At 47.8% G+C, this 14,359-nt stretch overlaps 1 protein-coding gene across 3 annotated transcripts in view; it reads right to left on the bottom strand.

Moving 5' to 3' along the window:
- Anxa11 (annexin A11) overlaps positions 1 to 14,359 on the bottom strand; it is a 42,664-nt gene that overhangs the window by 15,295 nt on the left and 13,010 nt on the right. Inside the window, exons 2-3 of one of the 3 annotated variants that reach the window (XM_060390707.1) lie at positions 13,932 to 13,986; positions 595 to 657 (exon numbers count right to left, since the gene is read on the bottom strand). In XM_060390707.1, the coding sequence (XP_060246690.1) occupies positions 595 to 649 (55 nt within the window). In that variant the 5' untranslated portion in view covers positions 650 to 657; positions 13,932 to 13,986. Of the gene's footprint in view, positions 1 to 594; positions 658 to 10,979; positions 11,005 to 13,931; positions 13,987 to 14,359 lie in introns of those variants that run through there. The other 2 variants (XM_060390708.1, XM_060390709.1) reach the window with 2 other exon arrangements.

Raw genomic sequence — 14,359 nt, 5'->3', positions numbered from 1 at the left:
GAAAAGGCTCAGCTCAGCTGAATGTGCTCTGTGACAGTGGCTAACACATTTGCCTGCTTCAGTTTGTTCATTTCTGCTGGATTCCCTCAATGGTAACTATCCTCACACTGGCCCTTGCCTTCTCCTTAACCAGAAGCCCTGACATTTCCCTCACTACTGTGGAAACCAAAGTTTCAGGAAACATTCTAGGGCAGGGCAGGGCAGGGCAGGGTGGGGTGGGGCAGGGCAGGGCAGCTGAATCCTCAGAAGGAATATAAGCTGTGCCACTGTCTCAGTTGTGGGGTCTCATGCTATCACCAAGGGATCCTGGAAGGTACAGGGAGGGGTGGGCAGGGCATACAGGGAAGGACAGCGACCCTTGGTATTGGCCTCAGTGGGAGGAACCCCAACGCTGCAAAATCCAAAATTCTCCTTGAAACAGGGTGGGTGTACTAGCAGGGACACTGTGGAGGCCACCTGTGGGCTAATAAGAGCCCCAGACAGAAGCAGCCAAATTCAGACCTCTCCAGCCCTTCCCCCCATAGATAAGCCCTCTGGGGCGTAAGAGATCTATACTCCACCTTTTGTACAAAGGGTCCACCCAGGTCCTCTTACCTGGTGCAGCTGGAGGGTAGCCACCGGGAGGTGGCGGGTAGCCTGGGTAGCTCATGGATAGAGCTGGAAGAGAAGGGAAAGTGCGATCAGATTATGTTGAAGGTACTCCCATCAGGCCTGCTGGGATCTGCTTCTTGGAAACAGAACCCACTGTCAGGACCTTACAGGAATTAACTCCCCATCCCCCAGTGCAACCCAGTCCATGCCTCCCTGTCAGGTAGGCCCACCCCAAGGCTACAGGAGGGTGGAATACCACAAGTCCCTGCCATTTCCTTGACAGCTGTTCCCCCAGGCCTGATTTCTGTCCCCACCAAGGGTGCAAAGTGTCTGGGGTCTGGCCCACTCACTGACATCATATTCTAGATAGAGCACTGGCCAAGACTCAGTGACTACTTGTCTCATCTTGTCTTTATCACTATCCTTTCCACAACAGGGGAGGACCTGCATCCTAGCTATAATCCTCAAGGTCACCCCAACAACACTCCAATCTCCCTTGGGTCACACCCAAGCCACAACCATAGACTGGCTGCACAGTCTTTAAATGGTTGATCTATGTCTCCCCTGGACAGTCCACTCTCTAACACAAAATACCATGGTTATTATGGGAGTCACCAATCTGACAAACAAGGGATGCTCTCAGAAGGGCCTGTCTACTACGGAGCATCACATCAGGGCAGGTAACAAAGCCCCAAAAAAGTAAGAGTTACATGGAGGTGAAGCAGAAAGAGAAAGAGCCTAGGGAAGCAGATGAAACAGCTGCTCTCACAGACCTCTGTACACAGGTCTTCAGCAACGTCTCGTTAGCAATTAAAATGCCCAAGAGGAACAAAGATCAGCCACTGTGCTGCTGCTGCTGCTGCTACAGGCACGAAGCCAGGCCAAGGCCATGAGAGGGAATGCATGGCATCAGCAGGATGCCCACAGGTTCTAAGACAGCCACTCTGTTTCATACGTGGGCATTATTTATGTCAAGGGGCTGCTAAAACATCTAGGTGTAAAAATAGTTGTACGGGCTTTCTACGAGCCTGTTCTAGCTACCAAATAGTGAGACTGAGACCTGTTATCCTTATTGAAGCCTTAAGCACTACAGCTGGGCATGTTCTCAGCTACTCTAACCTGACTGTGCTGGGCCTACTTCCCAGCCACGAGTCCCATTACTTGCCATTAGTATCAGCCTGGCTGCTCCTGTTCCAAGCCTGTCCTCACAGCAACTCCTGGCGATTTCCCCTCTCTGCTCTACCTGGGACCCTCCTCCTAGGATTCCAAGTCCTGCCTTACCTCCCCTCCCAGCTACAGGCTGGTCAGCTCTTTATTAACCAATCAGAGATGATAAAGAACAGTTTTATACAACACTGAGACAGGAGATTCTTCAACAGTAATGACAATACCAGAATCTGTTAGCATTTATCTCAGCAATTAACAATCAAATATACAGAGACACACCTTAATACAATAAGAATAAAGGTCACCTCTACATCAAGGGCTCTACCATCCATTTCTATCTGAACGAGTTCCCAGGTATTGAATCTGGGGTCCCCACTTTAATAACTGCTGTCTAGAAACTATCTATTTAAATAAAATAGTCTAGTTGCCCGCTGTGTCTACCTTGAAGAGCTGAAAATGTTGTCCTAAGGAAGCTGCAGGATTTCCTTAAGGGATCACTGATCCCCACAAAGTGGACCTGATTCTAGCCCACTTGTTTTGGACTCTGGGTCCAGAGAGGACAGTAGGCAATACAAGAGGAAATGAGGTGATCCCTTCATGGCCTTGGAGGGTGCTGGATCTGCTAGTTCACGGACCCTTGACCTTTACACAGATGTGTTTTCTTGCACGTGTGGCTCCTGCCATGTATATCGGCCACTCACAATTGCCTGTAACTACAGCTTCGGGGGATCTTGATGCCTTTCGCCCTCCATGGACATGCTTTTTTATTTTTAGAGAAAGAAGGCAAAAACATACAAACTAAAAGGTCTGTGCCCCATGCACAGACCTCACTTGGCCCTGTATACCAGGCGCTGGGTAACACTAGGTAGGTGCCTCTGGAGGGAAAACAGGCTGGAGGTGAAGCTTGCTTTCCATGTAGGCGCCACACGTTCATGACTGCCTAATAAAGGTAACTTTAAGAAAAGGTCCAAGTCACACAGGCATTCCTAACCACACACGGAGCTACCCCACACACGAAATCCATCCCACAGGGCCCTGGTGGCTCTTCCAAAATAAAAATGACACAACACAGGGCTCTTTCAGCTCACAGCGCCAGGACTCAGAAGGATAGCCCTCCCTCCTGAGGGAACTGTGGGGAAGTTTCCTGGCAAGAGTGGCATCCACCTTCTGGAAAGAGGCCCGTCCAAAGGCCCACACTGGCTAATTCCACTGCGAACTCAATCCTGCTGTGTCCCACAAGACACCGCTACCAGTCTCTCCCTCTCACAAGATTCATTTTCACACTGTTTTCCACCTGGGACTGTTTGAGACTGTTCTCCCTTCACGTTCCCTCTGAAGCACAGGCTAGCCCAGAGATCACGGGCAGGATAGGATAGTCACTTCCCTCCTCTCTGCAGATGGAGCTTCCTGCACCACTGCATGGGAGCACGTGAGTTTCCTGGGTGACGGGGCCATTACGGGGACTCCTGCGAAATTTCTCTTGTGGTTCTGCCCGCTTCCCCGTCTCCTCAATCTATGGCTATGGAGGCTCACTATACCCATCTCAGCTCTCTCTCACCTGTGCTACAACCACTGATTTGGTAACCTGACTGGGACTATGTAAAAGCAGCTGTGCACATTCAAAGAGCTGTGGCCCTCTCCAGCTTAAACATGTGTCTTAATTAAGGTTTCCACTGCCGTGGTGAAACAGCATGACCAAAAGCAACTTGAGGAGGAAAGGATTTATTTCAGCTTACAATTCCACATCAGTGGTCATGAGCAAAGAAGACAGAACAGGATCTCAAGCAGAACAGGAACCTGGAAGCAGGAGCTCATACAGAGACCATGGAGGGGTGCTGCTTACTGGCTTCTGTCCATGGCTTGCTTTCTTATAGAACCTGGGACCACCCGTCCAGGGACAGCACCACCCACAATGGGCTGGGTCCTCCCCCATCAATCATTAATTAAGAACATGTCACACAGGCTTGCCTACAGCCCAGTCTTACGGAAGCATCTTTGCAATTGAGGCTCCCTCCTCTCTGATGACTCTAGCTTGTTATAAAACTGGCCAAAACAACTGATTCTATAAAAGTCCCCTGTGGAACATGTTAAACCCCAGACTGCTGGGCCCTGCTGAGTGCAGAACTGCTCCTCCACACGTGAGCACCCCATGGAGACCTTGTACGCTAGAATCCCAGCATCTCTTAGAACCAAGCCTCAAGGTACCCAATCAATACAGAAGCCACCTGTGGGACTTCCTTGGGACTGTGAAAAGGATTGTTTCCTAAAGCCATGAATATCCACACCAAGGGTCCCTACCACATAGGCAGAAATCTAGAGAAAGAACAAGAGGGAAAAACTTCCAGAATGGAATTCTTCTCCCCAGACTCAGCCATCCTCCCACCACAAAGAAAGCCTTGTGCTTCCCACCCTAACAGAGAGAGGTGGAGACAGGGCTCCAGCATGCAGCAAAGCCAGCTTATTCACAGCCTCCAGTGTCCCACCACAGAAGAGGAGTAAGTGCTCATGGTGTTAGGCTGAAGTACAGCTCTAAAAGTAATCTCTCAGAGAGACAGTCCCTCTCGCAGAGCAGAAACCAAACCTGACTATGCTGAAAGGCAGAGGTCTGAAGGCCTCTTCCTTCAGGTTCAGGGCCTGAAGCCCCTTGGCACTCAGAAGCAGACAAACCAGGATGTATGTTTTCACGGAAGGGGTTGGCCACTCTACTTTCCCAGGCTGTTGGCTAAAGAGTAACTCGCTCTCACACAATACATAAGTATACAGTTCAAACCCACAGCTCTGATAATCCTTGCTGACATAATAACATGAGCCTGTTTTAAATAAAAATAAGTAAGTAAGAAAGAAAGAACTAAAGAATGGCTGAATGCATTCCTAAATGATACAGCTGATAAAGGGACTTAGGAAAATACAGGGAAAAAAACTGAGAAGGCAGCTTACCAAAGGGCATGCAGAGATGACAGTACATGGAAAGGCACCCAATATGCCATTATGAATGGAAACAACAGACTGCACAGCTTTAGAATGGCCATGCTCACAACTGTGGCTTTCCAAACACTGGGGTATGGACAACGGCTGTGGGCAATGCTAAATGGCACAACAACTTTAAGGAGATTTTTAGCACTTTCTTACAAAACTGAACATATTTTATGAAAACAGCAACCAGTATGACTGGCCCAGGTGAGATAAAAACTTACAGGCTGATTATGTTAGCCAGCCGTTAGTCACTGTAACAAAATACCCAAGATAAACCACTTAGAAGGAAGAACAGTACATTTAAACACACAGTTTCAGAAGATTCAGTGAGAGACAGGCAGGGAGGGAGAAAACGAAGAAAGACTGGAATCCCAACACAACCCTAAAGGGCAACTCCCCCCAACACAGACCCCATCCACTTCCTACAAACAAGCCTTTAGGAGATTATCTCAGATCCAAATGAAGCAGAGTTACTCACGACGGACCACCTTATCAGGAAACAAAATGCCCTTCAGAAGATGAGTGGATAAACATCCAGAAAACAGTATTAGTTGACATCACGCCAGAAAGCCTGCTGCACGTGCAGTGCAGCTCAGCTCGTAGAGTACTTGCTTCTACTGAGGGATCCAGGGCCTGGGCTTGATCCCCAGCCAGCTCTGCACAAACTGGTAAGTGCTAGTGTGAGCTGGCAATCCTACCACTTGGGAAATGTAGGGGTGTTGTGGGAGGAGGGTCATGAGTTTAAGGATAGCCTAGGCTAAACAGGAAGAAGCTGTCTCAAAAAAACAAATTATGTAATCTTTATTTTAAAAAGAAAGAAAGAAAGAAAGAAAGAAAGAAAGAAAGAAAGAAAGAAATAGAACCAAGCTGTAGAAAGTCAAAGCAAGCAGAAAGACAGAGGGCCACTATCCCCTTCCTGAAAGGCACTACTAAACATTCTACTATAATTTAAAAATACACAACCCCAGTATGCATATATTTACAAAGTATTTGCATATATACAAATGAGCATACATGCATATGTATGTGGTACACCTGTTCGAAAACCGGTACATTTTTCTTTCATATTCTCTTTCTCTCTCTTACACACACACACACACACACACACACACACACAGTCTTTAGCTGGCCTCAAACTTTTTCCCTTTCTTTCCTTTTTAATATCATATATCTATATACTTATAATATAAATATACACTTATACATAATAATTGTAATAATTTATAATTGTTACATATTATAATATATATAATAAATATTTATTTATGTGTATTGTATGCCCTGGAACCTATCTGTCCCAGGTCATTAGGCAGGAAGCAATGACTTGGAGACTTATCCAGCTTCTACTGCCCTTGGCTTTGTCACCAGAGCACATCAGATTAGCAAGGAGCCAGGATGTGGTAGAACACTATCTGGGGTAGGAGAGAGCAAGGCTGTCTTCTTTCCCAATCAGGACTGAGCTCCCAACCTGGTAACCATGGGCGTAGCTTGTTTGATTGTCCCACAAGGTTTTGCCATTGGTGACTTGCTTTAATACCCTCCTTCTAGCTGGGCACAGTGGCACATGGCTATAATTCCAGCACTCAGGAAGGCAGAGGCAGGAGGATCTCTGTGAGTTCCAGAGTGGCCTGGTCTAAACCACAAGTCCATGACAGACAAGGCTACACAGAGAAACCCTGTTCTGGGGGGGGTGTCTTCCAAGGATAGGAGAGACGGTACAGGGAAGAGGTTTTGAACTGGAGGCTCCTGAAACTTTTAGTGCCTCAGCCCACAGAACTTCCTTCCCTCTACAGAATCCAGCTTTTAGATGAAGGCTATTTCAAGGCTGTTGCTGTGAGGGAAGAGAGAAGCCAGAATCTCCCAATCCCTACCACACATGCGTCAAAGGCGGCAGAGCTGGCCTGCACACTATGTAAGCAACGGTGTGACTGACAGGATAAAGGCCCTGATGAGCGATGACTGACATGGAGGACACACCTACGCAGACTAGGGCGGCACACCTTTAACCCTTAGCTTCAGCAAAGCACTGCTTCAAGGCCAACCGTGACTCATCTAGACCGGCAGCTCTCAACCCGAGGGCCACAGCCCCTTTGGGTCGACAGGTAACAATGAAAATATACCTGCATATCAGATATTCACATTATGATTCATAACCATAGCAAAATTAGTTATGAAGTCACAACAAAAATGATTTCATGGGGTGGGAGGGGGTCACCACAACACTAGGACGGCTGAGAACCTCTGACCTGACCGTACCCCATGGCCTGCTCAAGAAAACTCAGGTATTGCAAACTATTTCCTGTGTAATTTTTTCATGCCTCTAATTACTACCAACTTTAAATGTATGTATTTTCTCTCCTACCCCCTCCTTTTCTCTAATTACACATTAACCCTGAGCTTCTGTGCCAACACACAGGACTCAGGCTCCAGTGGGACACTTGAAAGAAGGTACCTTCTAGGCAAGGGGACCAGAGATCACACCTACCCAAGTTTGTTCTCATCGTGTCATTTTAACTTCCATTGAGTTGCCCCAATATAAAACAGCAAGCTGGGTTAAGGACATCTCAGAGGACCCAGGGCACTTGGGAAAGAATGAGAATTTGGGGGAAGGGAGGGGAGTGGGTTGAAGAGTGACACCAGATGTCAAATGGGCGAGGCTGAGGTTGGGATGGTCTGAAAGACAGAATGGCAAGGGCAGTGCTGTCATGTGGCTCCAGGAAGGCTCCCAAAGTGCCCTGTGTCAGAAGCTGAGTCCCTAGGCCCTGTGGCACTACCGTGGGCAGTGAAACCTTTGGGGGTAGCTGTCTGCTGGTAGGTGTTAAATCAACAGGCATGTCCTTGAAGGAGACATTGTAATCTGAGCCTTTCCTCTTTGCATATCGGCTGCCATGGGGTGAGCACGTTGCCACCACACAGTAAACCGTGAGGTGCAACCTCACAAGAGGCACAAGGCAAGCAGGGACCTCTAAAGCCACCCTTCCTTCGTTTTTTAGCCGATTGCCTCAGGCAGTGACAGACTGTACCTGTCTCCCAGGTGAACCCCTTATAATCCCGAGCCCCAGTGAGATGCGATTAGAAAGCGGGGTACTGCGGGGCTAAGTCACGAACTGGATTAAGCCCAGAGAGACTACTGTGTGTAAGGACACAGTGAGAAGGGGCCAGCTACAAACACAGAAATGGTCCCTCTGCAGACAGTGACACTTGATCCTAGCTTTCCAGCTTCTAGAACTGTGAGTAACACACTTCTGCTGTTTAAGTCTCTCGTTCACGGTATTCCATTACAGCAGCCCAAAAGGACCAGACTTAAAGAAACATATACACAGGCCTGGAAGAATGGCTCGAGTGGTTAAGAGCACCAGGACCAGAATTCTGATCCAGCAGGTGGACCCAACACCTGCTTCTGGCCTTACACAAACACATAGCCTTCTGGACTCCAGGGATACTTGAACACACATGTATACACAAACACTGTTCTGGCCTTATACACACACACACACACACACCCTTCTAGCCTTACACACACACACACACACACACACACACACACACAGAAACATACATACTACCCTATACCCTGAAATTGAGTTATGTTTGTGAGTGCAGTTCGGGTCAGGGGAGATGCAGTTCTGTGCTTTTGTATGACAATTTCCCATGATCAGTTACACCACAGATCTGAAACAGTATCTATTATGGCTGTCTACGGAACAAAGTCAAAGGGACCAACAAGCTAGTCATGTGCTCAGCATTGTGGACCAAAGGCAGTATTTGAGCTCTCCAAGGTGGCTGGTCTCTCCAGCCCCATCAAGACACAACCTGGTTTCTCCCAAATCCCCTTAGGCTTGAGATGCTCTACACACCAAGTCTTGCTGTGCTCCGTTACTGCCTCTGTGCTATACCATCCTTCCAACAGCTCGAGACGGAGGGGGCCATGGGGAACTCTGTTTGACCCCTCGTTCCAGTGGAAGCCAAGCTGAGCAGGCTGAGACCAACTCATTTAGGGTTAGTCTCTCAAGTGGCCAGAGAAAACAGGCTTCGACATACAGACAAGGAAGAAAGGATCAAAACTCTTGACCTCATCAAACTTCTGTGTGCACCTATTTACCGGGAGCTCACACATACGGTGGCGGAAGGTCTGACTGGACATCAGGGTCACAGGGCATTAGGGTTCCGCGTTGGTCAATCAAAGGAGTGGAGGAAAGAGCATTCCAAAGCCTGAGACAAGACCATTATCCTTCAAAAATTATCCTTCATATAGTCCTCAGCCCCAGTGCCCGGAACCTGAAAATGCTAGTCCAGTGTGACTGATATCACCAGCTGGATGAGCATGGTACAATTCTGGACTACCCAGAAGAGATCAATCCAACTGCAGGTACTCTTGAAAGTGGAGGCTCTTTCCCCTCTATAGAAGGGTAAAAACACAAGTGAACCAACACCAAGCAAACAATGGCTCCGTCTGCACAGGAATGGGCCACACAGAACGGCTGACCCTGTGACAATCTTGACTGTCCCTCCATGAGAGCTATAAGACTAGACTGTGAGACCAAACTGCTAGACGATGAACCATGAGGTAAAAAGCCAGCCACTGCAGAGAACAAAACAACTAAAAACAGAACTATCATAAGACCCAGCAAACAAAAGCAAGACCTTGCACAAGTGTTTGAGGAACCTCTCTCACCTAGCAGCATTACCCACAAGTCCAAGTCCAAAAGTGGGGGCAACTCAAGTGTCAGAGATAAACAGACAAAGAAAACAGAGGACATCCTGACACATGCTATGCCATGGATGAACTTAAACCTAGTAAGCTAGGTGAAATAAGCCAGGCACAGAAAGATAAATACTGTCTGATTCCACTCATAGACAGAAGGACATTGTTGCTGCAGGAGCTGGGGCAAGAGAGAAATGGGGGGAGGGAGGGATCTGTTAAATGGGAAGTTAGCTTGGGACAATGAGAAAGTTCTTGAAATGGATGATGGTGGCTATTTAATGCCACTGAACTACAAACCTAAAATCAGCAAAACTAGTAAATTTCACACAGCAGCCACCTCTCCCTTCCTCCAGCCCCTTCTTGTCTGAGGTCTACAACCAGGCCACACAGCCTGGCCAGTCTCTTTGACAAGAGGAGCATCAAACCCCTTAGACCACAACAAGGGGTGCCACTGTTCCCTCCTGCTTGGGAGGAGGCACTCACGTGAGGCTTGCTCACTTGTATTATAGGTCAACAGTCACCATGGTCACCGTGAGTCACCACAATAAGAGCTGGGCTCCTTGCGGCCAGGCAACACACCCAGGCAGCAATGCAAATGCTTTGGGAGGGAAGAAGTAGGCACCTGTTTTATGCATGCAGGAAACGGAGCATGCTGCCCAGCTGGTAAGCCAAGGGCGGCCCTGCGAGGTGAGTCGGTTTACTCCTGCTCACTTCGCCTCTTCTTTCCGATTACATATGGAGAAACTGACAGCCAGGGAGAGGAAGTGGCATGCCACCATGACACAGCAGTGGACCAAGCCCGGAACCTCTTGCCTCTGTGCTATGTGCCAAGTGCCAAGTGCTATGATGTAAAGGAGTGGCACCAGCACAGGTTGTGGCTCATGAGGGACCCACTTCACCTGGATGTTCCCTTCTATCAAAGGCTCTGAAGAAGTAAGAAGTCTTCTTAGCTGGCCTCAAGGTCTGAAGCAAGGGCAGATGAGCTACAGATGACGAGTGCTAAAAAGTGCTTTTATACAAGGTAAAAAGGTGGCATAAAGCCCTGCCTGAGACCGGCCCAAGGACTCACTGTCTGTGTGCACAGACAACAAAGGATCACAGCACAACAGACCAAGATCACCAACAGGAGCAGGAGAGACTGAAACAAGGGAAGGATGGGAGGGCAAAGAGCAGCTGATAACAAGTAAAGGGAGGGGGATGCAACTAATACGCTCAGAGACATAGAGGAAATCTATCCATAAAGCAAAACAGTAAGAAAATACTGTACACATGAAACAATTACAAAGCAGCGAAGTGTCTTAGAAGCTGAAAATAGAAGAGATCCCCTAAAACTGCAGTCATAGATGGTTGTGAGTCCAAGAAGCAAACCCAAGTCCTCTGTGAAAGCAATACTGACCTTTACCTCGGAGCCATCTCTCCAGTCCCTTAAACATGGTTTTTTGTAATAATAATTGTATTAGTCAGGTTTCTCCGATAGAACAGAACTTATATTATAGAATGGATCTATACACATAATAGGAAGGGATTTATCAGAATGGCTTACAGGCTGTGGTCCAGCTTGTCCAACAATGGCTATGCACCAATGGAAAACCCAAGAATCCAGTAGTTGTTCAGTCCACAAGGCTGGATGTCTACACCAGAATCCCAAAGAAATCAATTCTGATGCCAGTAGCTCTGATTCGAGAGTGAGAGTGAGCCAGCAAAGTTCAACAGATCAGTAGCGAACACATGTGTATATAAGGGGACTGAAAAACAAACAAACCCTACCATTCAACGGGAAGTTTAGAAAAGTGAGCCAAGAAAAATCCGGAGTAACAAGAGCAACAAAAGCTGGTGTGGGAGGAGAGTGGGGATCTAGAGGAAAGGTCTTGGAACCACGTGGCGAGAAAACCTGAGTGGGAGGAAACTATGGGGGCTTGGAGGTTTAGGATGGAGTAACTATTGCATTGTGCTCTAGGTTAATTAAATAAATCCCATTCTCTGTGTGGTGAGCCATGCTGGTAATCCCAGCACTCAGAAGCAGAGGCAGGGGGATCTGGAGGTCAAGGGCCTAGGTACATAGTGAGTCTGGGGCCAGCCTTTGCTACATGAGCTCTTATCAAAAAAAAAAAAAAAAAAGCAAGCAAGCAAACAAGTAGGAGTTAGGAAGAGGTTTTAGTCAATAAAGCTCTTTTTATACAGCATAAAGACCAGAGTTTAATCCTCAGCACTAACATTAAAAGTCAGACTTGGTGGCCTATGCTAAGAATTCTAGTGCTGGGGAGGCAGGGGCAAGAGGGTCCTCGGGGATTGCTAGCCAGCCAGGCAGCCTAACCTAGATGAACACCAGATTCCACCGAGTGTCCCTGAGGACACCTGAGAGCATGTGCCCACACATACTCACACACACAAACGAAAAGCACGAACCATCACAGATAGGGATAAAAGGATGGAGGAACAGCACAATCTAAAACGAATCCAAAGGGGAAGGACATGAAAAACTGAAGCAAGAAAATCAGTGATAGCACAAGAACACTGTGAGGATAGGGGACGTCCCAGCGGGTAAGGATACTTACGGCACAAGCATGAATAACTCAAGTTCAAATCCCCAGCACCCACATACAAAGCTCAACATGACCATGTATGTGTCTATAAGCCCAGTGTGGGAAGGTAGGGTGGAGGCAAAAGGATCTGTGGGACCTAATGGCTGCCAGCCTAGCTCCAAATTTGGTCAAAGACATTGCTTGCTTCGAGGAACAGAAAAAAGTGACAGAGAAGGCCATTCAGTGTCTTCTTCTGGCTTCTGTGCACACACAGATAAGAAGAAGATTGGCAATGGTGACATAAGACAGCATAGAACACTGATTAACACCTCAAGAGGGAGCATACGTGTCCAGGGCCTGAAAAGACACCCTCAGCAAAGCTCCTCCACCTGACACTTGAGAACTCAGAGGCAGAGTCTAACACTACAAGCGTCCAGAAAAAGAAAGGAGCCAAGGTTCCTCAGGGGAAAATGGACTCACACTGGAGTCCTCAACTCCTGCTGGGAACTAGAAGACAATAGCTTCTTCCTTCAACTTTCTCAGTAAAGAAACTGTTTTCAGCTTTTTGTTCCCACAGCCAGCTAAATCACCCATCTATCAACAGGATGCCACAGACCTTTCCTAAAAGATCAAAAACAAAAAGCACCCTACCACCCAGCCAGTTCTTTAGGAAGGACTGCCTAAGACAAAATGAGCATGCAAATAAATCTAAAACAGAAAAATTTTAAAGTAAGACCAACATGATAGCTGAGTGACAGGCTCAGAGAGCAACTTGTCCAGCTCAGAGCAAACTCAAGCCGGAGGGGAGGGGTGAGTCACTGCAGGAACAGGAAGTTCGCTCCATAGCCCTGCACACACAAGTCGCCTGAGGCAACATTGAGAAGAACATTCTACAGTCATAGTAATGAAAGAATTAAATACTAATTAGGTATGGTTTCCTTATCTATCCAAGCAGCATGTCAGCAAGTAAATTAACAAACAGAACTACAAGCTATCATTTAAATAAAGATATTGCTAAAGAGAAACAGTTACCTATATAGAGGTACACACTGGGGAGGGTGGGTCTGGAAGCAGCTGGCTTCACTGTAAGCCCTTCAAACCAAGACACTTGACTTTTCTCTTTCTGTAAACTATGCACGTTTTATAACACAGCATAAGCGCTACATATGACAGGGACCCTAACTAAAAATGGACTACTATCAGCACAGTTGAGCTACGGTATCCAACACCTTATTTTATGCCAGTGTGACCAAGCCCTATGGCTCCTGGAGCTCTCCCCATCCCCACCCAAGCCCACTAGGACACACGGAAATGAAGGCCTAAAGCTCAGCAGGTGTTAGTAACATTGCTTCTGCAGCCCTGCCCTGGAAGAGGATGACCCGTTAGGGCTAGACTCCCCATGAGAGGGGAATGAACACCACCGGCCCTTCCAGAAAACACACACAATACTTCAGAGCCATTCTTCCTTCCCCTATGGGGTCAGGGTGAAGCCTGAAAGGGTGGAGCGGAGTCTTGGGGCTACACAGGGTACGATGAAACCACTTCTCTCTCTGATAGACTCAGGTAGCCCCAGACTCCGGGGCTCCTTGACCACACCTATCCCAGGCAGCCGGGGCTTCGTGAAGGTTTTGGAGCCACCATCAGTAAGGTTCTGTAGCTCAGAGCTGCTTCTTTGGGGGAAACAGGAGGGTCGTTAAGAGAATCTGTGACTTCAACCTTTTTAGAAATGGAACAAGAGGACTGGGCCCTTGTTAAGCCACAGAGGCCATCTTTCTCCTTTGAAAGGCACCTCTACACCCTCTTGCAGCAGCAAGGGACTGAGCATAGGCTGAGATCAAGGCCTACAGAGACCCTGATCCAATAGCACTATCGGGCACACATTGCCCATTCATCCACTCAGGGAATTTAGTGCCTTCTGAAAGACACAATTGTTCGGCTCTGCAGAGGAGCCTCGGGGTTTAAACACCACTTACCGGTTCAACTCTGGTGCAAAGGCCAACCACACTGCCAGAAACTGAGAGGAAGTCCCTAGGGAAAACACAGACCAATCAGGAGTAAGATTCTCTGTCTGGTCATGGCCCTCAGTGGTGACATTCTGAACTGAGTTACACTGGGCCAATGAAGAACAGCAAAAAGACAGGAGGTCCAAAGGAGCCCTCAAGGTATGTATGTGACAGGAAGAAGCCAGGAAATGTATGTCCCTACTCAGCCAAGCTTGGCAATTCCCACCTTAGACAACTGGTCAGATGCTCCTACGGCTGCTCAACCTGTGGTCTACCAGCCTTCCCCGAGGCCAAAGAGGTGGGTTCCACCTCTTTGGGGGGTCCTTCCCACCCACAGTGAGGGCTCTTTCTGGAGCTCTCCCAGCACTCAGCCTAGCATGTTCTCAGTCACCCTTTCT

This window comes from Meriones unguiculatus, chromosome 9 (assembly GCF_030254825.1).
Source record: "Meriones unguiculatus strain TT.TT164.6M chromosome 9, Bangor_MerUng_6.1, whole genome shotgun sequence".
Lineage (NCBI taxonomy): Eukaryota > Metazoa > Chordata > Mammalia > Rodentia > Muridae > Meriones > Meriones unguiculatus.
Note: the sequence above shows the minus strand (reverse complement) of the source record. Positions and strands in the feature narration are given on the sequence as shown.